Source organism: Mobula birostris, chromosome 3 (assembly GCF_030028105.1).
Source record: "Mobula birostris isolate sMobBir1 chromosome 3, sMobBir1.hap1, whole genome shotgun sequence".
Lineage (NCBI taxonomy): Eukaryota > Metazoa > Chordata > Chondrichthyes > Myliobatiformes > Myliobatidae > Mobula > Mobula birostris.
Window position 1 is genome coordinate 191816067 of NC_092372.1, and position 24338 is coordinate 191840404.

At 38.7% G+C, this 24338-nt stretch overlaps 1 protein-coding gene across 3 annotated transcripts in view; it reads left to right on the forward strand.

The window, feature by feature from the left end:
* The window catches only part of waca (WW domain containing adaptor with coiled-coil a), a 102917-nt gene that overhangs the window by 234 nt on the left and 78345 nt on the right, over positions 1-24338 (forward strand). For 2 of the 3 annotated variants that reach the window (XM_072253908.1, XM_072253910.1), the window contains exons 2-7: positions 267-300; positions 990-1182; positions 3647-3753; positions 6839-6954; positions 7041-7159; positions 9069-9377. In XM_072253908.1, coding sequence (XP_072110009.1) covers positions 267-300; positions 990-1182; positions 3647-3753; positions 6839-6954; positions 7041-7159; positions 9069-9377 — 878 coding nt within the window. The remainder of the gene's footprint in view (positions 1-266; positions 301-989; positions 1183-3646; positions 3754-6838; positions 6955-7040; positions 7160-9068; positions 9378-24338) is intronic. The other variant, XM_072253909.1, reaches the window with a different exon arrangement.

Below are 24338 nucleotides of genomic sequence, written 5' to 3' on the forward strand. Positions count from 1 at the left end.
AATATTCAGTTTTTTTTTGATATTCTTCAAATCTCTTTTTTCCCCTCTTATGGATTTCTTTTCTCTTTTGACAATCCGCCATTTTTGTTGGAAACCAAAATAAGTAAAAACTTGAGGAAATGAATTTCCTCCCCTTCTGGTGACCATTTTACTCTGGGGAAGGTTTTCAGAAATATATACATATTTACCGTGTTTCTATTTGAAAGTTTATGCAAAATGTTGAGTAGTACTCCTGATCTGTTTATTTTGTGCTTTTCTTTCTGCAGGTGTCACGACAGGAGGGAATCCCAGCCCTATCAGGTATATTTCGCATAGAGTGAAACGAATTGCATTTACTTTAACGAAGGCTTGTGCGTCTCAAACAGGCCTCAACAGTCCACAACAAGATCGTAAGAAGAGGAAAATAAAACAACATATCGTTTTAAACTTTCAACCGATAATTATGCTTCCATTTGTCAGATTTTGATTCCGTTGACTTTTGTAGCTTCAGTTTAGTTTAGAGTTCGTCGGACATGTAAATAGATTCTGAACGATCGCTAGGCCCAATCTATAGGTTTCTAGCTGCAAATGTTCTTTGCCTCCTGAGCTTACGAAAGAAGAAATACATTTTCTATTGTCTTAGATACAAGTTTAGGCATTTGTCATTTCTAAAGATACGTAGGATTCCACAATTATTTAATTAAAAATTGTAGATTGGGACCCATGCCCTCTTTTATTTTTAAAAAAATATTAAAATAAGTGTAATTCTGAAGGCAGATAGTTGTTTCAAAACATGGAAAAATGCCATGGTAGTATGGTAATTTTAAACTGTCAGTCTTATCTAGTTAATTGAAACCAAGGGTGGGCTATGTTCACTTGACATTTTTCACCTGCCAAAAACATTAGGAAATCCATGGAACTTTTGTTTGTAAGATGTAGACCCTGAATATCAGGTGGATTACTTCATATTTGTCCCAAATTATCTCTATTTCATTGCATTTCTATTTCAGACTCTTAAATACCCATCAAAGAGTCACACAAGCAGCAGTGATCATCGTCATGACAAAACTAGAGAATCGGGGGATCCATCACCACCCTGTAAGATGCTGCGCCGTTCTAACAGCCCTGAAACTAAACATACTGATAATACAGGACATAAGAGTAAAACTGTGCACTCACATCGAGCCAGAGAGCGAGACGGAGGTAAGTTATCCTGCATTTGGCATTACAGAAATCCAAACTCTTCTGTATACCATATTACATTTTGCTTGCTCTGTTGTGGGAAACATGTCTTTGTTAGTATTGCTAAGCTTTGCTTTTACAAAGTATTTAGATATGACTTCCTGAAGGATTAATCCAATAGCTCAATGACAGTTACAAGTACTTATTTGGATCAGCTACTAAACTTGCCATGTCAAAGTTTTAACTGAAGACTGGTAGCATCCAAATAAATCATTGTAGTTTTGAATTCAACAAAATCAGTTTTATTTTTGAATGCTGTGAAAATGCAGTTGGGGAAATTATTACTGAGACTAATTCCACTCTCAATAAGGACTCCAAGCAGTTTCAGAGGAGTTTCAAGAACAACTACATGAAAGATTTTGGCCCTGCATTATTTTCTAAGCACATAAGCATCATTTATGCAGCACTTATTATAGCTGCTGAGATATAGGATTTTATAGAACAGAATAAAAGTCATATATTTATTCTTCACAGCCTTAGGTCCATTGACTCTGAAGCTATCAGTGGGTTACTTTGGTTTGGCTTTTTTAAGCTTCATTGAGTGTTTACTGTATATTCAGTTGATGGGTCACATTTCTAGTTCTTCATGTTTATATACACAAATATATTGGCAGCATTTTTCATGAATTACAGCATCATTGAGAAACAGTTGGTGTTTTCTACGGCTAGAAGTCAATATAGGAGATTTTGGAAGCTATGCCCTTTTCTCTTCATCTAGGGTGCATAGTTAAGTAAATTTTGCAAGATTCCCCGATTGAAAATTTAGAAAGGTTGCATACCTTGTGACTGCCCTTCACTTCCTGAATTACCTGAAGAATAGTAACTTGCTGTCATTTTCCATTCTATGGAAATACTGACCTGAATGGATATGAAGTATCATTTTTAAGCAGAATTTCTTGCACCTTAGTAAAATTAATTGTATTTTTCCACTGACAGTATATTAATTGGACCTATAAATGGTCAGTACTTTTGTTTGACAGCAAAATTACATCTAATGTATCAGAAAGAGTCCATTACCTTCTAAGCGAATAACATGTTTAATGACTGATCTTGGATGTAAATGCAGTTGCATCCCTGAATATGACGTAACTTCAATTTATTTAAATCTGTTGACACTCTTAGCACAATATAGGATGGATTTTGCAGTATTGAAATCGACATAGTTCAAGTTAGTTAAACCATGATTCATGATCTTGAACTATTCGTTAACATGTCAATCATTCTGCAAATCTAATAGATAACATGAAATAATGTTTGGATAGGTTTTGGCTGCTCTAGTTCAAGACATAACAGAAATTTCAAGATGTTTTAAAATGTATATTAGCTTGACATTTCTGAAAGGCTTTCAGTACATTGGTTGACTGTAAATCTAGAATTCAAACTTCTAACATAATCAGTGCAATACACACACAAAATGCTGGAAGAACTCAGCGGGTCAGGCTACATCTGTGGAAATGAACAAACAGTCAATGTTTTGGGCTGGGACCCTTCATCGGGACTGGAAAAGAAGGGAGAAGATGGCAGAATAAGAAGGTAGGGGTAGGGGAGGGAGACAACCTAAAGGTGATAGGGGAAGCTAGGTGGGGGAGGGAGCGGGGATGAAGTAAGAAACTGGAAAGTGATTCTGATGTAATCTAGTATCTGAGTTGAAACTCCACTGACCTTTGTAATTATTGTTATTTTTTCATTATTCCAATACTATCTAAAAGGACCAAAATCATTTTCCCCTGCCATATTTTTCATCATCACTTGTACTTTCCTTGGCAAAGTTTTGGCTCTTAAATAACTTTCTTTGCACTGAATGTTCCATTAGAAAATTGTCAATTGGAGCTATGCTCTAAATCCTGATTGTGTAGCATATAGTTGCTGAGCCATCCTGATTTTTGTTTATTCTTGCCTTCACTTTGGTTTGGTTGTGTTGTTGCCTTTCTGCAATGAGAAACTGTGACAAGGAACATTGAATGATGATTTGTTCTAAATTAGTGTTTTTTTTAAATATGAGGTAATGAACAAAGTAAGGAACTCCAGTTGATTGCAGACTGTGGTTTCAGAGGTGAAAGATTAGGCAAGACTTGTGCTTCTGATTGCTGTCAAATAAACCCAGTTGAAAATGTGCATCTTGATTAGCTAGCTGGTATTAGGTTTTCATGTGAATAATTTCCAATAAGGCTATTTCCTCGAGGCTGTTGAATTGTTGGTGTTGTTATTATTAATGTAGGAGAGAATTGATTTTTTTTTTGGATGGTGTGGTGATAGGGCTGCTGAGAAGGCATAACTTTAGGAATGATAAAAAGAAATCTAATCTTTGCTGAAACAGGACCTTTTTGGTCAAAGTATATTTTTAATTACTTGACTCAGATTAATTTACTTAGTGTGTTATATATGTTTATGTATATATGTAATACATATACTATATTTATTTCAGGGACCAGCTATTCTCCACAGGAGAATTCACATAATAACAGTACTCATCATAGCTCAAATTCACATTCTTCTAATCCTAGTAACAATCCAAGTAAAACTTCAGATGCAGTAAGTATTTCTTTCACATTTCCTTACTCTATGTCTTTCACTAACATATTAGGAATTTTATATTTCAGCCTTAGAAAGTTAAATTATGACAGCCGAACATGACTCAAAGCTGGAAATTTGTTTTTATTTGTCTATGCAGAATGATGTAACAGAAATTTTGTAAAATTTTGAATTTTGTAATCTGTTAAGAATTGAGGGTTAACACATTTTTAGTTTCTTTCACTAACTGCACACTAAACTGGATTTGCACAATGAAAATTATGGAAAATAGCTGTACTTCTGTAGGATAATGTGACTACTGGTCATAATTCCCTTTGTATGCATTGAAGGGGTTTTAAATATCTAATGCTAGGAATCTTTTTGACAGCAGAAAGATGTCAAAAATTATATTATAATCATGTGCAAATATTTCAACGTAGAATTATTTCCTTGAAACTGTCTATAGTTTTAATATTGTTTGTTACCCAAGGTAGACGTTTTGTATTGTAATTGCATACTTATTGGCTCTTCAGTGCAGTCTATTAATAACCAAGAAGCCACTTTCTTTGTGTCTGATAGAACAAAAGATATAGATATTTTCACAAATCAATGGTATTTTTATATATTTAGTTCTTTTTCTTTAATTTTCTGTGGGAACAAAAACAAAGTTCATTAGGTATGGCCATGTTCCAGTAATCTGTACAGTAATACAGAATACTGCTTGATATTAATTGCAAAGGAATGTTTCATAAATTACTTTTTAGAGGAGAAATATAGCAAACAATCCTTTTTGGGTTAAGGAAGATAATCATTTGGTAAAATGTTAAAAGGTTTTCCTTTCACAAACGAAAAAAATCTGCAGATGCTGGAAATCCGAGCAGCACACGCAAAATGCTTGAACTCAGCAGGCCAGGCAGCATCAATGGAAAAAAGTACAATCGATGTTTTGAGGGTTTCGGCCCGAAACGTCGTTTGTACTTTTTTCCATAGATGCTGTCTGGCCTGCTGAGTTCCACCAGCATTTTGAGCGTGTTGCAAAGGTTTTTCCTTATACATGTATATTGCAAAATCAGGTAATTTCATTCATTCATGAGGCCTAAAATGTGTGGGTAGAGTAGATCTTATTTTTTTTAAATCTCTGCTTTTCATGTAGTATACCATAATTTTACAGGAAGCAGTCTTTTTTTAAAATATATTGATAATACATAATTCCATGTGATGCCCCGAATGGTGCAATTATTTGAAATGAGTCAGAACACTGTAAGAGTGAAGTTCTAAATTTAAGTGTTTTTGCTATTAAATGATGAACTGCATTGAAAGAAATATTAATGTAAACAATATATTTTAAATTAAAGAATGTCAAAAATGCAGGTGATATTTGAAGTGCTTATGCTCATTTCAGAAACAAAAATGATGATATGGGTAAATGTGATAGAATTTGAACAAGCAAAATACAGCTTTTATACATTTTGATGCATGAAACTGGTTATAAAATCTTTCCTATCTGATACAAACCATGAGAATTTGATACTTTGTAGCATGCAGAATAAAAGGCAATGGACAGTGCTGTTATGTTTTAAACATGTAACCTTCAAACTTTGATCTATCATTTTGATGCTTATATGACTTGCATACAAAATGGACAAGTTTACTGGCTGAATACAGACCCTCAGAACAGGATCATGTTTCAAAGTATTATTTCTGGAATTGTCCTTCCGATGTAGTGAATTGTATAATAGGACTTATATTGAAGACTGAAAGGTTTACATTTGATATCTGAAGTATTTTGTAAAATATAAATTTTAAAGCTTACATTTAGTAATTCCGCTTGTATGTCCACAGAATATTCAAGTTGTATTATTTTTATATTTTGAGATTAAATTTCTTCAAGGTTAAGACAGCTGACAATAATAATTATTTAAATTTTGATATTTGGATAAATATTCTCTTGATCTTCCTCTCCCCCTCTCAAGTGGTTGCCCTTGAGCTCTTTTCCTCCCCTTTACCACCACACATTGCTCACTAAGCCTACCTCTTTTGTTAGCTTTGGACAGTTCTGAATTGTTTTGTATTCGTACTTCTCAGTCAGATCATAGTTGTGGATACATAGTTGGTGTTATCAATGTAATATAATTTGAATAAGGTTTATATCCCCTGGTGCCCTTCCATCTTCCCTTTCTCCCATGGTCCACTCTACTCTCATATCAGATTTGTTCTTCCCTAGCCCTTTACCTTTTCCACCCATCACCTGCCAGCTGCTGCTTCATTCCCCCTCCCCACCCACCTGGCTTTACCTATCAACTTACAGCTTGTACTCCTTCTCCTCCCCCAACCTTCCTTTTCTGGGCACTTTTTTCCCTTTCTTTCCAGTCCTGAAGAAAGGACACAGCCCAAAATGTTGACTGTTTATTCATTTCCATGGATGCTGCCTGACCTGCTGAGTTCCTTCAGCACTTTGTATGTGTTGTGTTTGTAATGATTAGTCAATTTGTTTTGAAAGTGGAGCTTTGATTAGGATGCTATGTGGTTCTTTAAGATTGTCGCTTGGTATCTTGCATAACCTTTCAGATTTATCCCAATTTTCAGAAGTTACAATTTGCATGCAGTGTTCTCTCAGTGTTACACAAACTGTCAACCTGGATTATGTGCTCAAGTTCCATGCTCTCAGACTCTAACTGTGAGTTGTGTGCTGCCAACTGGGCCAAGCTGCCATAGCTGCTGTCCATGGCATTTGTTTTACAGTTGGAGCTATTCTTTTGACTTTCTAAATGACAGTGCAGGGTATTACCAAGTTCTTTTGTATGAAGCACAAAAATCTCTTCTGTGGAAAAGGCAGTTTGTGTAATTAAATGGATTTTGTGCACTACTGAATAATTGTTATTTTTTTTCTGTCATTTCATCAAAAATTATGAAAACTGAAGATACTATGAAATGAGGTGGATTTAAATGAGAAACTAATTTAACTGTAATTTCAGCTGCTTTGGGTTTGTGCCATTGCTTATTGTGGTAGAAATAATCATTGATTTGCTATGCACTGATCCATTTAGATAACTTGCCTTAATCTGTGTTTTGTTTTTTGATGTAACTACTTTTTGTCTTGATATAGCCTTATGAACCAGCTGATGACTGGTCAGAGCACATCAGCTCTTCAGGCAAAAAATACTACTACAACTGCAGGACAGAAGTTTCTCAGTGGGAGAAACCCAAAGAATGGATTGAAAGGTACAAGTTTAGTTTTTCAGAATTTTATCTAGACAATGTAATTGTCTTCAATGGGTTACAATATTAACATTTTTTTTTGTCTGCAGAGAGCAACGGCAAAAAGAAGCAAGTAAAGTTGGGGTTGTTAACAGCTTCCCAAGAGATCGCGATTACAGAAGGGAAACCTTGCAACAAGCAACTACTGGCAGTGGGTTTACAAGTGGAAGTAAGTAATAGGCTAGTTAAGATTAAAACAGCATTCTGTCAAATTTCTTTTCATAGGGTTTATTTAGCATGCAAAATTCACTGAATCCTTTGAATTTGCATGCATAGTGTTGTAATGGAATTGTGAACAATGTTTATGAAGCTAATTTGTGAGCTGGGAGGATCTTTTTAAATGGTTTGAGACTCGGAAGGGCCTTAGTTATTTGAGGTGTGGTGGAAAGTTGCTGTGCAGGGTGCGGGAGACAATTAGAAAAGAAAATTGTATATAAGATTTTGTTACGGATTTGATTTAGAGAGTAATTATACAATTGGGGACAGCTTAATCTGCTAATCTGAGGAAGGAAATGCTTGCATGAGTTGGGGGTGCAACAGAGAGTCACTAGACTGATTGTTGGAATGGGAGGTTGCCTTTGAGGTGAGATTGAGTGCACTTAAGATTATTTTTTCACACACGTAGAACAATGAGAGATGAATTCACTGAAATTTGCAACTCCTAGGATTGACGCTGGGAAACTGTCCCAACTAGAGTCAACTTATTGGGGTTATTGTGTCACATCAAGGGTTTTATGCTTTAGAACTGAATTGTGAAATTTAATCACTGCAAGTGGTTTTGTTTCTTTGGTTTTTTTCTCTGTTAGAAAGCGACTGGTGGTTTGTCATCAAAGTATTTTTAAAACAGTGCTTTGAACTTAACTGTATTTTGCTTGTGAATTCAATGGCACTGAGATAGTATGAAAAGATGAAATTTCTGGAAGGAACTCGGTCATGACTTTATTGAACGTTGAACTTTGTTCCTCGAAGTAATATAGTTACATGGGAACGAACTGACTCACTGATGTTGGATTTCTAATTTATGGTGATCATAATATAACCAATATAAAGTTTTCTAAATGTTTGTTTGAAGGCATGCAAACTTTGGAGTTTATTTTCTAGGCGTTATTTTTAGAAATATAACTTCAGTATTCTGTAGGAAAATAGGAATCTATGTGAATTTATTTTTTCCTTTTGGCTACTGCTTTCATTTTAAGTATCTGTTCCCTACACCAAATGATTTGTAGTCTGAGGTGAGGGTAACCTGCAAGAATTGCCAACTTGCCACAGAGCAGCTCCTTGGGAACTGATGACCTTGAATCTTCATCTGTTGAATTATTAAAAGGATTCTGCATATTTACAATGTCAACATCAATAATTTGAGTTTTTAATAAATATATTGGATTTCCTCGTGCCCACTTCATATTTACACGTTGAGCTTTGTTCAGAATTGGATTTCTCCTGCTTTGACTCGCACATTTGTGCAACCTCGGACATTTGCAAACAACGCACATCAAAGTTGCTGGTGAACGCAGCAGGCCAGGCAGCATCTCTAGGAAGAGGTGCAGTCGACGTTTCAGGCCTTCGTCCTGACAAAGGATCTCGGCCCGAAACGTCGACTGCACCTCTTCCTAGAGATGCTGCCTGGCCTGCTGCATTCACCAGCAACTTTGATGTGTGTTGCTTGAATTTCCAGCATCTGCAGAATTCCTGTTGTTGACATTTGCAAACACTTAGGTTTAACTCCAATGTGTGCAGAAACCAGTGCAAGTGCTTTGGAAAATTGCTGAGATGTTGTTTATATCATCCTGATTTAAATCAAGTTGTTTTGAAGTCAAAACGTTTGCGAAATTTGCCACTGTAGAATACATGAAAGGAGCCAAGTAGATGATATCACAGGTGTGACACCAAAAGATCCAAGGTCTAATGTATCCTGAGTAGATGTTTGATTTCAACAACTCTTGCATTTTAAAACATTGATTATGAACAATTGAGACTGTAAATAAATTAGCCAAAGGTGTTCTAATAATCATTCTAATTTCAACATTTCCCCCTTTTTATTTTTTTTTTACCACATTTCCTTTGTGAATCATGAAAAGTGGAAGACAAGCATTCCAGCGGTGCCGGTAGTATGCTCTCCCAGAATATTTTGTCCCAGACAAACAGACACAATGACAGAGACTACAGACTGCCCAGAACAGAGACTCCTGGTGGAGCTGCCTCAGTGCAGCACCCCGTCAAACCAGTGGTTCTCCCAACAACCAACCCAAGCACTGTTCCTTCTAGTCCTTTTAGTCTACAACCTGAGCATCAGCCAAAGAAATCCTTTGATGCTAATGGAGCAGCTACTGTACCGAAAGTGCCTACACCCACACCTTCTATCCCCAATCAGAAGACGGAGAAGAAAGGTACGTATGATGTGGTATATTTTGGTTTGTGTGCACGTTCATATTTCATTAGTGACACGATAGCTCATTATTAAACAGTGCTGATAAACCAGAATTGAAATAGTTCTAAAAATAATCTAATTTCTAAAGAATCTGATGTTTGAAATGAATATCAGTACTCGACGTCAATTATTGTTACATCAAAATTCTTACTTAATATTTGCTTGCAAAATTGGAGAGATGAATATCCAAAATAGATTTTTAGTGTGAATCTATGCAGAAGTAATAGGATAAAATATGGTGAGCTTGTTCATTTTCGATTTTGTTTATAACTGCAGCCATATTCTATTAATGCAGTTCTCCTTTCATTTGAGAGAAATTTTTTTTAAATCAAGTTGCTCGCTTAAGTTTTAGTTTATGGAAGTTGATAGTGTAGAGTAAATCAACTAAAACATTGGAATCTATGGAAATTGTGCAATTTGCGAAAGTGGATTTTGATAATCTGAGATTTTGACAGTTGCATTCCATCCTGCGTTAATGTGGATGGTAGTGAATTGGGAATATTGAGGGAGAAATTCTGTTATATGGCTGTGGTTATGTATATAATTTCAAATGGTGTATCTATAATTATTGGTCTGGTATGGTTTGTTTTGTCTTTTGAGATTTAGGTGACAAAATTAGTTTGATAAGGAGGCAATTTGGAAGTTGTATGTAGTACTTGCAATCTTAAGCCTTATCCCGTATAGGAGAACTTCATATGGACCTGAAGTATAAGGTTAGCGAAAAAATTACTGAGTGACAACAAATTTGAGAGAGCACTGATATTCATTTCAAACATCAGATTCTTTAGAAATTAGATTATTTTTAGAACTATTTCAATTCTGGTTTATTAATTGTTCATGGGTTCTTGTATCATTTCTGGTGCCTTGTATAAATTCCTGTAACTGAAGAAACAAATATGAAGTTTTTAATGTAAATTGTTGACTTCATAAAGGACAGCACAAAATATTTGTGGCCCTCATTGTCGTCTTCTGTATCTTTTGTAAATCCATTCCAATGTTATTAAATAACAAAAATATCAAAGTACCTTTTTAAGGTTACTATTCCAAAATGATATGCAACCACTTTTGCAATACATGAATATCTGACAATGTGGGAAAGAATTGAAGAACCGTTTTTTGGTTGCCTTGGAGTGGTTTGTTTTTAATAACTGACTAAGAAGGTAACAAATCTGGGGAAGATATGTTTCGTAAATCTTGGATGAAGTTGTTAAATAGAAGAAGAAAGATTAGTCCCACTTGAGCAGTTGTACATTGTCTAGCACTGTCAAAGAGGAACACACTGTAATGAATTAAGATGATATACTTTTTAAATTTTGTCATATATAGCCTATTTTTTACAATGGGTTTTTTTGAGAAAATAACATTTTTAAGGACATATCTGGATCCTATTTAGTACTTAATGTTCATATTCAGCAAGGCCTACAATTGCAGTTTAATAATAAAATTCCACCAATGTTTGTTAGATTACTCCTGTGCAGAGAATGTAGTAAACAAAATAACTTAAATTTAGCAAACATTCTATTGATACTAGCAAATTGATTAATCCTAATTTTCTGGTCTAGAGACTGTCATGTAACTACCAAGACCTTTGGGTTTTTGCTGAGAATGAGAAAGAAGTGGTTTGTTGGCATGCTTATCTGTTTAATTGACAGGTATTTGTTGCATTGTTGGCTGACAGTCAGTGCGATCATTCAAGTCGAGTATGATGTACTTGTAAAGGGTTGTCTGTTGTTGGGTCCTCGGGTGACTGTAGAGGCCAATCCGAGTTTCACATATTCTCTGGGATGATGGGATGGTTTTCCTTAATGGAGAATGCCTGTGCGTAATTTCGTTTAGCATGGGGCGCTGATGCATGGGCAGCCACCACACGGTCTATGATAGATCAGAGTCAGGGTAGAGTGGCATTGAATGCAAGATAACTGGGAAGCCTTCATTGCCGTTTTGATATGTCACCATTCTTGGTTGTAGGCTGTTCTTAAATGGTCTTGGCATCTTTATGGAAGAATTTGAGAAGTAGAATGTTAAAGAGGAAATGGATTCCTTTAATTTCATACAAACTTGAAGCTGAAAGAAATTTGTTGCTCTTGGTTTGGAAATTTATCTCTTTTAGCGATGGTTGTCAAGAAAACATAGTCCAGAATTTGTGGAAAGACTCAGCTAAATGGTGGATTGTTAGGTTTATTCATTTGTATTGAGTTAATACCAGCTTGGTGATCTCATTGGCTCATCTGGAATATTGATTTCAAAAGACTAAGAGAGCAGGGAAGTAAAAAAGGGAGGAAAACGAACATTGGATCAAACGAGAAACAAGGAATTACAGAAAAACTAATAATTTGAAAATCTATGGAGCAATGAATGCCAGTAAAAAAAAAATGAGCATAAGTCACAATGTATGAAAGTATAAATCAAGTGTGCACCATAACTTTGTGAGTTTGAGTTTAATGGATGTTTGCTACAACGATGAAACGATTGTTCAAACTCAGCAGAGTACCTATTTCTCCAAGGATGGTGGTGGAGTGTTGCAAATTGTTTTGGAATTTGTACTAGGTTTCAAATCATGGGATTAATTTCTTAAATGTGCGTGAAATTTATTTTTTCAGTAGTGCAAAACAAGTTGCAAAATCCTTGTTTTGCAGTGGTGGTTTGGTAAAGGATTGCTGATGAGTTTAATTTCTCAGACTGGGTTGGGGTGGCGGGAGGAAATCCCTTCCTTCAAAGTCAAAGTCAAAATTTATTATCAGTGTATATACATGTCACCACATACAACCCTGAGATTTTTTTTTGTGAGCATACTTATCAAATCTATAGAACAGTAACTGTAAACAGGATAAATGGGCATCTAACTGTGCAAATAGCGATAAATAACACGCATGAAATAACAAAATAAAAGAGTTCCTAAATGAGCGTAGTTATCCCCTTTTGTTCAAGAACCTGATGGTTGAGGGTAGTAACTGTCCTGAACCTGGTGGTACGAGTCCTCAGGCAATTGTACCTTCTACCTGATGGCAGCCCTGAGGAAAATGTGGTGGGTAGGATCTTTGATAATGAACGCTGCTTTCCTATGGCAACGTTTCATGCAGATGTGCTCAATGGTTGGGAAGGTTTTACCCATGATGTGCTGGGTGGAATCCACTACCTTTTGTAAGATTTTCCGCTCAAAAGCATTGGAGTTCCCATACCAGGCTGAAATGCAACCAGTCAGCACACTTTCCACCACACATCTACAGAATTTTGCCAAAATTTTTAATAGCATGCCAAATCTCAGCAGGCTCCTGAGGAAGTAGAGATGCTGTCATGCTTTCTTTGCAATTATATTTGCATGATGGTTTCAGGACAGGTTTTCTGAGATGGTGGCACCCAGGAATTTAAGGTTACGGACCCTCTGATCCTCTGATGATTACTGGCTTATGGACCTCTGGTTTCTGTCTCCTGAAGTCTATAATCAGTTCCTTAGTCTTATTGCCATTGAGTGAAAGGTTGCTGTTATTACATCACTCAGCAGTCTTCCTCATGTATGCTAATTCATCACCACCTTAGATACAGCCCACAACAGTGCTATCATCAGCAGACTTGTATATGGTTTTGGAGTTGTATTTAGCCACACTGTCATAAGTGTAAAGTGAGTAGAGCAGGAGGCTAAGTACACCTCCCTGTGGTGCTCCTGTGGATTGTGGAAATGTTTTTGCCAATCCAGATTGACTGGTGTCCACAATGATGAAATCCAGGATCCAATTGCACAGGGAGTATTAAGCCCAGGTCTTGGAGTTTACTAATTAGTTTTGAGAGGATGATGGTGTTAAATGCTGAGCTGTAATCGATAAAGGGCATCCTGATATGTGCATCTTTGCTGTACAGATGTTCCAGGGTTTATGTAACGAGCTAACAAGATACCATCTGCTCTAGACCTGTTGCTTCGGTAGGCAAATTGAAGTGGATCCAAGTCACCACTCAGACAGGAGCTGATATGCTTAAACACCAGCCTCTTAAAATGCTACATCACTGTGGATGTAAGTGCCACTGGCTGATAGTCATTTAGGCAGGTTACCATGCTCTTGGGCAGCGTTAATGATTGAAGCCTGTTTGAAGTAGGTGGTACCAGACACTGCCGGAGCAAGAGGTTGAAGGTATCCTTGAATACACCAGCCAGCTGGTCAGCACAAGTCTTCAGTACTTGGCCAGGGACTCTGTCTTATAGAAACATAGAAAATAGGTGCAGGAGTAGGCCATTCGCCCTTCGAGCCTGCACCGCCATTCAGTATGATCATGGCTGATCATTCAACTCAGAACCCTGTACCTGCCTTCTCTCCATACCCCCTGATCCCTTTAGCCACAAGGGCTATATCTAACTCCCTCTTAAATATAGCCAATGAACCGGCCTCAACTGTTTCCTGTGGCAGAGAATTCCACAGATTCACCACTCTCTGTATGAAGAAGTTTTTCCTCATCTCGGTCCTAGAAGGCTTCCCCTTTATCCTCAAACTGTGACCCCTCGTTCTGGACTTCCCCAACATCGGGAACAATCTTCCTACATCTAGCCTGTCCAATCCCTTTAGAATTTTATACGTTTCAATAAGATCCCCCCTCAATCTTCCAAATTCCAGAGAGTATAAGCCTAGTCGATCCAGTCTTTCATCATATGAAAGTCCTGCCATCCCAGGAATCAATCTGGTGAACCACCTTTGTACTCCCTCTATGGCAAGAATGTCCTTCCTCAGATTAGGGGACCAAAACTGCGCACAATACTCCAGGTGTGGTCTCACCAAGGCCTTGTACAACTGCAGTAGTACCTCCCTGCTCCTGTACGCGAATCCTCTTGCTATGAATGCCAGCATACCATTCACCTTTTTCACTGCCTGCTGTACCTGCATGCCCATTTTCAATGACTGGTATGCAATGACACCCAGGTCTCGTTGCACCTCCCCTTTTCCTAATCGGCCACCATTCAGATAATAATCTGCCTTCCTGTTCTTGCCACCAAAGTGGATAACCTCACATTTATCCACATTAAATTGCATCTGCCATGAATTTGCCCACTCACCTAACCTATCCAAGTCACCCTGCATCCTCTTAGCATCCTCCTCATAGCTAACACTGCCGCCCAGCTTTGTGTCATCCGCAAACTTGGAGATGCTGCAATTAGTTCCCTCGTCTAAGTCATTAATATATATTGTAAACAACTAGGGTCCCAGCACTGAGCCTTGCGGTACCCCACTAGTCACTGCCTGCCATTCTGAAAAGGTCCCGTTTATTCCCAGTCTTTGCTTCCTGTCTGCCAACCAATTCTCTATCCACATCAATACCATACCCCCAATACCGTGTCCTTTAAGTTTGCACATTAATCTCCTGTGTGGGACCTTGTCAAAAGTCTTTTGGAAATCCAAATATACCACATCCACTGGTTCTCCCCTATCCACTCTACTAGTTACATCCTCAAAAAATTCTATGAGATTCGTCAGACAGGATTTTCCTTTCAGAAATCCATGCTGACTTTGTCCGATGATTTCACCGCTTTCAGATGTGCTGTTATCACATCTTTGATAACTGATTCTAGCATTTTCCCCACCACCAATGTCAGGCTTACCAGTCTATAATTCCCTGGTTTCTCTCTCCCTTTTTTAAAAAGCGGGGTTTCATTAGCCACCCTCCAATCCTCAGGAACTAATCCAGAATCTAAAGAGTTTTGAAAAATTATCACTAATGCATCCACTATTTCTTGGGCTTCTTCCTTAAGCACTCTGGGATGCAGACCATCTGGCCCTGGGGATTTATCTGCCTTTAATTCCTTCAATTTACCTAACACCATTTCCCTGCTAACATATATTTCCCCCAGTTCCTTCATCTCACTCAACCCTCGGTCCCCTACTATTTCCGGAAGCTTATTTATGTCCTCCTTAATGAAGACAGATCCAAAGTAGTTATTCAGTTGGTCTGCCATGTCCTTGTTCCCCATGATCAATTTACCTGTTTCTGACTGTAAAGGACCTACATTTGTCTTAACCAATCTTTTTCTTTTCACATATGTCTCGACTGGATGCTTTCCTTTGATTCACTCTCTTTAAGGCAGCCCACATGTTATCTTCAGATACTGAGACCAAAGGATCATCAGGAGACATGGGAGTGTGTGATGGTTCCTTTGTGTTCTAGTGGTCAAAGTGAACATAGAAGGCATTGAGCTCATGCAAGTGAAGCTCTGCTGTCCCCTTTGTCGCAAGATTTAACTGTGTAGGAGGTTATGGCATTCAAACCCTGCCACAGCAGTTGAGTATCCCTCGTTGATTCCAGTATAGTCCGGAATCTCTACTTCATTGTGAGATGGTTTTCTGCAGATCATATCTGCACCTCTTATACTATTCTTTATCTACAGACTTGAATGCCTCTGATCCGTCTCTGTGCAGGTTGCAGATTTCATTGTTCATCCAGGGCTTCTGGTTGAGGAACGCCTTGAATAATTTTGTGGGTTCGCACATCCACAGCTGTTTTAATAAAGTCTGTAATGACCCTGGTGTAGTCATTCAGGTCCTCAGTTGAGTTCTTAAACACGGCCTAGAACACTGACTCAAGGCAATCCTGTAACCATTCCTCTGCCTCCTGCGACCACCTCTTAGTTGTCTTGATCTCTGGAGCCTTGCTTTTTAGGCTCTGTTTGTATGCAGGTAGTAGGAGTATAGCAAAATGGCCTGATTTGCCCAAATGTCGTCTCAGGAATGAACGTTAGGCAATCTTTATCGTAGTGTAGTGGTTTAGTGTGCTGGGACCTCTGGTGCTACAGGTTACGTGCTGGTTACAGTTGGGCAGAGTTTTCTTCAAACAGGCCTGACTGAAGTCACTGACTATAATTTAAAATGCGTTGGGATAGGCTGCTTCTTGTTTACAAATAACATTGTGCAGTTTTGTGAGTGCTTGCTTAGAATCGGCCACTGGTGGTATGTAAACTGTGGTCAGGATCACGGATAAGAACCTCTGAGGCAAATAAAATGGTCTACATTTAATCGTTAGTTGTTCTGAGTCAGGGAACATCACCCCCAATGTCTGTGCACCAATGAGAATTGACTAAAAAGCATAGGCCACCACCTTTTTCTTTACCAGAATTCATGATTCGATCCATTCTGAAAATAGTAAAACCTTCCGGTTGTATCACTGCATCCAGTGTATCCGCATTCAACCAAGTCTCAATGCATCAAACAATTGAGAGCTGCCTCTGATATTGCAGCCTTGCCCTGAGATCATCAATCTTATTTTCCAGTGACTGCACATTCACCACAAGATGCTGGGTAGAGGAGGCCTCATTCCCTGCTGCTTCAGCCTGGTTTGAATTCTGCCTCTCCTGCCATGTTTTCAGCCATGGCGTTGACCCTTAAAGGCTCCACGCCTAACTGCTTTGCTGTAGTTCATGACTTTTGCTCCGCATTTAACCGTCAAATGTGAGATCATTGATGTAATTTTGTAGTCCATTGTTGAGGAGATTTACATGCTGCAGATTGCAGCGAAAGTAATTGAAATGGAGTATATTTAAGAAGAAAACTGGTACAGATTTCTGCAACCTGCAGAGAGTTGCTGATGAATGCTGGTGCCATCATTAAGTGGTACTTCTAAGCACTCAAGCCATTTATCCCTTCACACCTGCTCTGCTAAACAATAAGGTCATAGCTGATGTTTTACTACAGCAGCACCTTCTGCCATCATTCCTTGTTTTTATTTCAGAATTATTATTACTGTCTTATGCGACGTAATATTGCTTTGTGGCAGCAGTATGGTACAAGGACAAACTTACAGTAAGTTACATAGTACTGCAAAAAAAAGGAACAATGAGCTGGTGTTCATGAAGCGTTCAGAAATCTGATGATGGACAGGAAGAAGCTGTTCCTGAATCATTGAGCGTGGGTCTTCCGTGTCCTGTGTCACCTTCTTGATTTTTGTAATGAGAACAGGGCATGTTTTGAATGGTGAGAGTCCTTCATGAAAGGTACAGCCTTCTGAAAGCACTGTCTCCTCAGTGGTGGGGAGGATTGTGCCTGTGATGGAGCTGACTGAGTCTTCAACTCTGCAGTTTCTTGCAGTCTTGCGTATTGGAACATCCACACCAAAATGTGATGCATCCAGTCAGAATGTTCTCCATGGTATATCTATAGAAATTTGTAAGAGTCTTTGGTTACATACCAAATGTCTTCACTCCTAAGAAATAGAGTCACCGGCGTGCTTTCTTTGTGATCTAATAATCTATCCATTTCTTCCATAAAGTATATTCCATTACCAGCTAGGTAATGAATTCTAAACGTTCACTATTCTCTGAGAAATTTCTTTACTGTATACCTGTACTGAATGGCAGGTCCTGAGAAGCTAACCCTGGTTACAGACAGACTAGCCAGAGGAAACATCCACTTAATATCTTCCTGCCAAACCACTTCAAGAATCTTCTGTTTCAATGAGATCACCACTCTTTGGCTGTACGTCTCTCCTCCCAAACTCATGTCAAGTGGTCTGGTGAACTTTCCCCGTACATCACCATTTGTCTGTTAATTAAAGTGCAGAAACTGGGAGTGGTGTATGTGTTCTCCCACTGAGCAGGTTGATTTGGCATATATATCTGAGACTGGATGCATCTTGTATTAGATTCATAAGCTTTGGCTGTCAGATGTAGCATGACATCATTCATGTGATTGGGTCTGGTTGGAAAAGCAAAATGGAAGTTAAATCTTTCATTAAAGATTAATGCTTTTAGTTGATATGCCAAATATATTAGGTTTTCGTTCCATACATCTATTTTAACTTTTTTAAGCCTTCTGGTTTAACATGGGAACTGTTGTATTGCAAAGAACTCTTAGAATGATCAAATGCTGTTAGGTCAGCCTGGGGGTCTAGCTGTGAGAACTGAATTTTGATTTGTCCTAATAGCTGGAAATGAAACAAAATTGGGTGTTACAGGCAAGGGTGTAAAGAGGAGATAAATACATGAATTATTGATCATTTCATTTCAGAAATACTGGGTGGAATGAAATGGGTGCCAAGTATGAAATACATACAAAAAGTTTAGTTCAAGAGCTGGGCTTTGAGAACATTTACTACTGTGGAGAAGCATTCTAAGGTTTTGCTATAGCTGGTGAAATGAAGGGAAAACATAAATGTTTGTGGTAAATGAAATGATTTGAATTTATGTGTGAAGAAGTCATACAGCAATTAAATATGGAAGATTCCATCTGGAATATTTATATAGTTTTAGTCCCCCATGTTAAAAAAGTGTATCTGACAAAGAGTGAAACAGAAGCTTTTGAGACTAGTTATGGAGAAATAGGAAGGTTATCAAATGATAGAATTCAGGTCTGTTTTTTCTTGTCAGCATTTAAAATTTTTATTTTAATTTAATCATATAGCTCAGGTAGGTCCTTCCGGCACTTTGAGTCGCAATGCCCGAGCAGCTCCTGACAACCTTGATTTCACTTTAACCTAATTACAAGACAACTTACAATGACCAGTTAACCTACCCAGTGCGTCTTTGATCTGTGGGAGGAAACCAGAGCACTTAGGGGGTAAACCCCCCGTGTTCCACAGGGAGGATGTACAAAGACTCCTTATGGTTGCCATCGGGATTGAACTCCAAACCTCCGACACCCCAAACTGTAACAACACACCTAACTGCTGCACTACTGTGGCGCCCATGGTTTTTGAAATTGCTGTGATTTTAGATGATTTGGTTTTTTTGAAGTGTTTGAGTTTGTCTCAGGTCATTCACTGTTACTATTTTCTTTTAAAAAATCAAGGAATAACGCAGTTATGTCTTGGAAATGTAAAAAAATGTATTAAACTGAATGTCTTGATTTTTATTTGTTTTTCATTTGTTGCTCCATTCTGTGGAGGGAATGACAAATGAAGGGCACATGAATGGAAGAACATAGATTTTGTGCAAGCTGATGGGATTAGTTCATTTTGGCATCATAATCAGTGTAGAGATCACTGCCCAAAGAAACTGTTCCTGTACTCTTCTATGACCATCACCAAGGTAAGGTAGTATATGGGTAAATTCTTGGGTTATCATCCAGAGTCCTGTTCCATTGATTCAGGAGCTTGAATTCAAATCTTACTATGGCCACTATGATCTTAATATTAGCTTATTTGAAGTAATTAAATAACGTCTGTACTTTTGGGTTAGCGCAGTGGGCAGCTACTGGAGCTGCTACCATTACTGTTCCAGAGATCTGGGTTCAGTCATGACTTGGGTGCTGTCTGTGGTGCTGTCTGTGGAATTTGCATTTTCTCCCTGTGACTCTGGTTTTTTCCCCCATGTGCCAAAATGATGTGCGTTAGTTGGATAACTGGCTACTGTGAATTGTCCCTTTGTGTTGATGAGTGGTAGAATCTGGGGAGAATAAAAAGAGAGATTAATGTAAGATTACTGTGGTTTGGTTGTTGGACTCAGCATTGTGCTCTGTATCTCTCTCAATGACGCTTACAGACGTTTGTGGTTGGGTAAGGAGGGAAAAAATGAGGAGGAGGAGAAGGTGGCGCGACGGCAGCACGCGCGGCCTTTCCGGTGAATGATATCTGTAATCTGTCAAGTAGGGTACCATGCACAATTCTGATTTGATGGAGACGGACGTGAGAGTACGGAGGAACATCTGGAAAACTTCTGAAATGCCTGCTTCACTGCTGCTGCTACTGTGTGGTAACAGGAATCTCCGGAGGAGAAGGCCCCAAATCCTCGGCTTTGCTTGTTTTAGTGGCCGGGGCTAGGTCAAAGACGCTCGGTAGAGCATGGCGCTCGGGAGGCTGTATCGGAGGGGCTGGTTGGAGGCTTGGGGTTTTCGGACGGACGGACTCGGTGTCGGCTGTGGTCGGCTGCTTCCAAGGCATCAGCAAGTTGACGGTGCCTGGAGGTTTATGGCAGGGAGTTTCTCCCTTTTGCCGCCTGCTCTCGGGGACTTTGAGACTTTATTTACCGTGCCCATGGTTTGTTCTTCATCAAATTATGGTATTGCTTTACATTGCTGTAACTATATGTTATAATTATGTGGTTCTGTCAGTGTTGGTCTTTGGTTTGTCCTGTTTTCTGTGCTATCACTCTGGAGAAACATTGTATCATTTCTTAATGCATGTATGCATTTCTAAATGACAATAAAAGCGTAATGAGTGTTCTCATAATCTAAATGCCACTTCTGAGCTAAGTTGAAAATGAGAGTAATACAGCAGGAGCTCTTTGCTATTGTTGGGGCTATGCTTGTCTCAACAGACTGAAAATATTAGATTTTGAGGCATCTTGGATTAGTGAAAGTAATTATTTAAATTTGAATTTTTTTATGAATTCTCATAAGCCTTGGACACTTGAATGACATCAAGCTTTTCAGAAATATTAAGGACCTTCATTTGAGATACGTGAAAGAGAATGTTTGATCCTAGCGTCCTGTACCTTGTGCTCTGTAGAATTATCATACAAGGCTGAAGGTGAGGTTCAAGTTACTGTGAAAAGGTGTTGCCAAAAATCAAGTGATAGTTTGTGCCTGAATGAACTGCCAAATGTTGAGGACTGAAGTATCACACTTAAGTTTGAAGGTAAAAGTTTCACATTGTAAATAAAAGGATAGAAGCTATGGAGGCATTTGATTTTCTTTTAATATTTGTGCAATATCTCTTACAGTTACATCCTGAATCTATAGGTTATCCTAATTTTTGCTGTGCTCTTCACCAGTAATTAATGACTTTGGTACCTCTGCATTGAAACACAGAAGTCAGAAATTCAATGAGTCAATGTAGATTTACTTGATCTCCCGTCCCTGCTGTTGGACTTAAATCTGGAATGGAAAAAGGAAATGGTTCATTTGAAGGATTTGATGTGTCAGTTATTCTATTTACTCAGACTTTTTAATTTTTTGAGCTAACATAAGTCTCTGCTCAAAGATAATTAAAATTTGATGCCCTTTGACAGAAAGAGCACTTCTGAAGTGAGGCATTAGGTTCTCAAAGTTGAGCCATATTTTAAGTACAGTAAGCTGTTCTAGCCTCTAGCTGAGGAAAATATTTGGCTGTGAATCAGTATTATATCTATGTTAACTTGGCAAAAATTACACTATATTTGAATAATTCATCTTGCTGCTCGTGTATAACACCCACTCTCTTGTGTCTATGATAGTATTGATTTATCTCTGTTCTTTGAAAACAAACTATTTAATTGATCTGTCATTTTAATACAGAGTCAAATGGGGAATAGCAATGTATTTTAAGCAAAGTCAAAGTGATTCTTCCTTTCTTGGTTAGATTTGAAAATATTCTTTCTGTGAGAATTTTTCATTGAGACTTGTGTTTAGTTTTTCTAGCATGTTGGAAGATTAACAATGTATTCCAAGTTGTAGAGATAGGTATGGATGGAGAGAACAAAGCAAATATGTGACAATGTAGAAATTGAGATGGTAACGGAGATGTGCCAGGTGATCCAGTGATCCTCAGTGCCATCTAAGAGGGAAGCAAATTTTGAGTTGATCAATCTGAAAGAATTCAATAAAAGGTGAATATGGGCTGTAGAAAGTAAAAAAAAAGCGCATCCTGGAACTGTCAGAATGCAGGCCACAACAACTGCTGAAATTATGAATTTTTAGAAAATTGCTGTAAGTACTCAGAGTATGAATAATTTTGCATGTGGCTGGAATATTGGTATTATTGTTGTTAGGATGAAGGATAGTTGTATGTTGTAGATGATATTGATCAGTTAGTAATGTAGGGTAATGGTGGGTAGAATCTATTCTCCTAAATGCAAATTCATGCCACTTTGAGCGGACCATATGCAAAGAATGGTGGAGCCTTGGGGAATATTAAGGGCAAGAGGAACTTCAGTATGTAATCTATTAATCTCTGAAGGTGACAGCAGAGGTAAACATGGCAGTGAAGAAGGTGTGCAGGATATTTCACTGGTCAGACATGAGCCAACCTTTTTTAAATACCGGTAAGGCCACAGCTGGAATGGTACGGTTGCACTGTTTGCAGATAGATAGATATACTTTATTGATCCCGAGGGAAATTGGGTTTTGTTACAGCCGCACCAACCAAGAATAGAGCATAAATATAGCTATACAAAAACCACAAACAATCAAACAACAAAATGCAAACTATGCCAGATGGAAAATAAGTCCAGGACCAGCCTATTGGCTCATAAGGCAAAGGAGTTAAGTTGCCTGGGTTGGAGCATTTAGAGCCTTAGTAGGCTGGGCAAAGGATTGATAGAAGGAAAGATTTCCCTATAGTAGAGCTGTCTAGCTCTAGAGGGCATGGATTGAGAATAAAAGGGATCTGAGGAGAGTTTGAAATTTGAACGCAGTGCCTGAATGTGTCATGGAGATGAACAAAGTGCAAGATCATAACATGGTAGTTTGTGAGGGCAAGTCCATTTTATTGTACAGAGTCTGAAGCCAGTAGGATAGAAGTGTTGGTGAGATTTCTTGGTTGTGACATCAATGTGGTTGGACTATTGGAGATGTTCACACTTCTGAGATTGAAGCTCTCCACTGTCAATACAGAAGAAGCATGTCTGCCACATCCCTTTCTGAAATCAATGACCAGCCTTTTGTTGTCATTGAGGGGAAGGTTGTTGTCATGACACATTGTCACTAAACTCTGTACCTCCTTCCTGTACTCTAATTCATCATTATTTGAGATGTGGCCCACTACTGTGGTATCACCTGAAAACATGTAGATGAGGTTAAAGCAGAATGTGGTCACATAGTCATGAATGTACAGGGAGTAGAATAGAGGCTGAGAACGCTAAGTTGTAGAGCACCAGTGTTTAGAATAATTGTGGCAGGGGTGCTTGTGCCTATCGTACTGATTGTAGTTTGTTGGTCAGAAAGTCAAGGATCTATTTGCAGAAGGGGCCATTTACTCCCAGGGATCTGAGTTTGGAACTGGGTTTGCTTGGAGTAATAGTATTGAAGGCAGAACTGTGTTCAATGAGCGATAGTCTGATGTAGGTATCTTTACTGTCCAAATGCTCCAGAGATAAGTGCACAACCAGAGATGTGGCAGCCGCCATAGACCTGTTCCAGCAGTACACAAGTCACAGTGGGTCAAGATTGTCTGGAAAGCTGGAGCTGATGCATGTCAGGATCAGCCTGTTGAAGCACTGCATGTTGTAGATGTTAGAGTCATTGGGCGGTGGTCATTGAGGCACGTTATCTTGTTTTTCTTGGACACTGGAACAATAATAGGAGGAATTAACAGCCTGAAACAGAGAGAGCATTTTTATTTCTGAAAATAGGTATGCCAGCTGCTCTGCACAGGATCTAAGGCTGAGGCCTCCGTCGGTCAGGGTCGACAATGGATGTTGCGTTCTAGCTGTCTAGATAGGTAAGCCTGGGCAGTACGATATGGAGGGCAAGCTGGTGCCCATGTAACAACCTCCCCCTCTCCACCCTGCTGATGAACCCAATGGAACGGCAGAGACTGATACAATTTGGCACCAGCAGTGTCACAGGAGTTGCCAGTCAGTGTTGAACTCAACATGAGACTCTTAGGGACTCCAGCTCCAGATTTTTCCCTTGGGGTTTACTCCCGAAGCCTTTCCCATGAGTGGGTATAGCCGCAGGGCAGCAGAGGTTTGAGATCAGAGTTTTCCTTCTCATAGATGAGCTGCCAACTATGGCTGACAAGCCCCATCTGCCCAAAGCGACTGGTTTTAAGGTGCCAGGAGCTGGACTTGATTGTCAGAGGCTATTTGAGATGCACACCATTGGGAGCATTTAATAGGTAGTGAGAGCTTATACCCATTACCACTTCCGGCTATAGCAACCTTAAGGAACCAAGGACACAGCCAAGAACACCATCCTGGCCCAAGTAAATCAGTACTAATGGTGAAAGGACAGTGGAAGGAAAAGTATACAGAAAACCACAGAGGACAAACTCTGAAACCGTTTGCCAGCAGGATAGGCTCAGCAGCTTTTTTCTG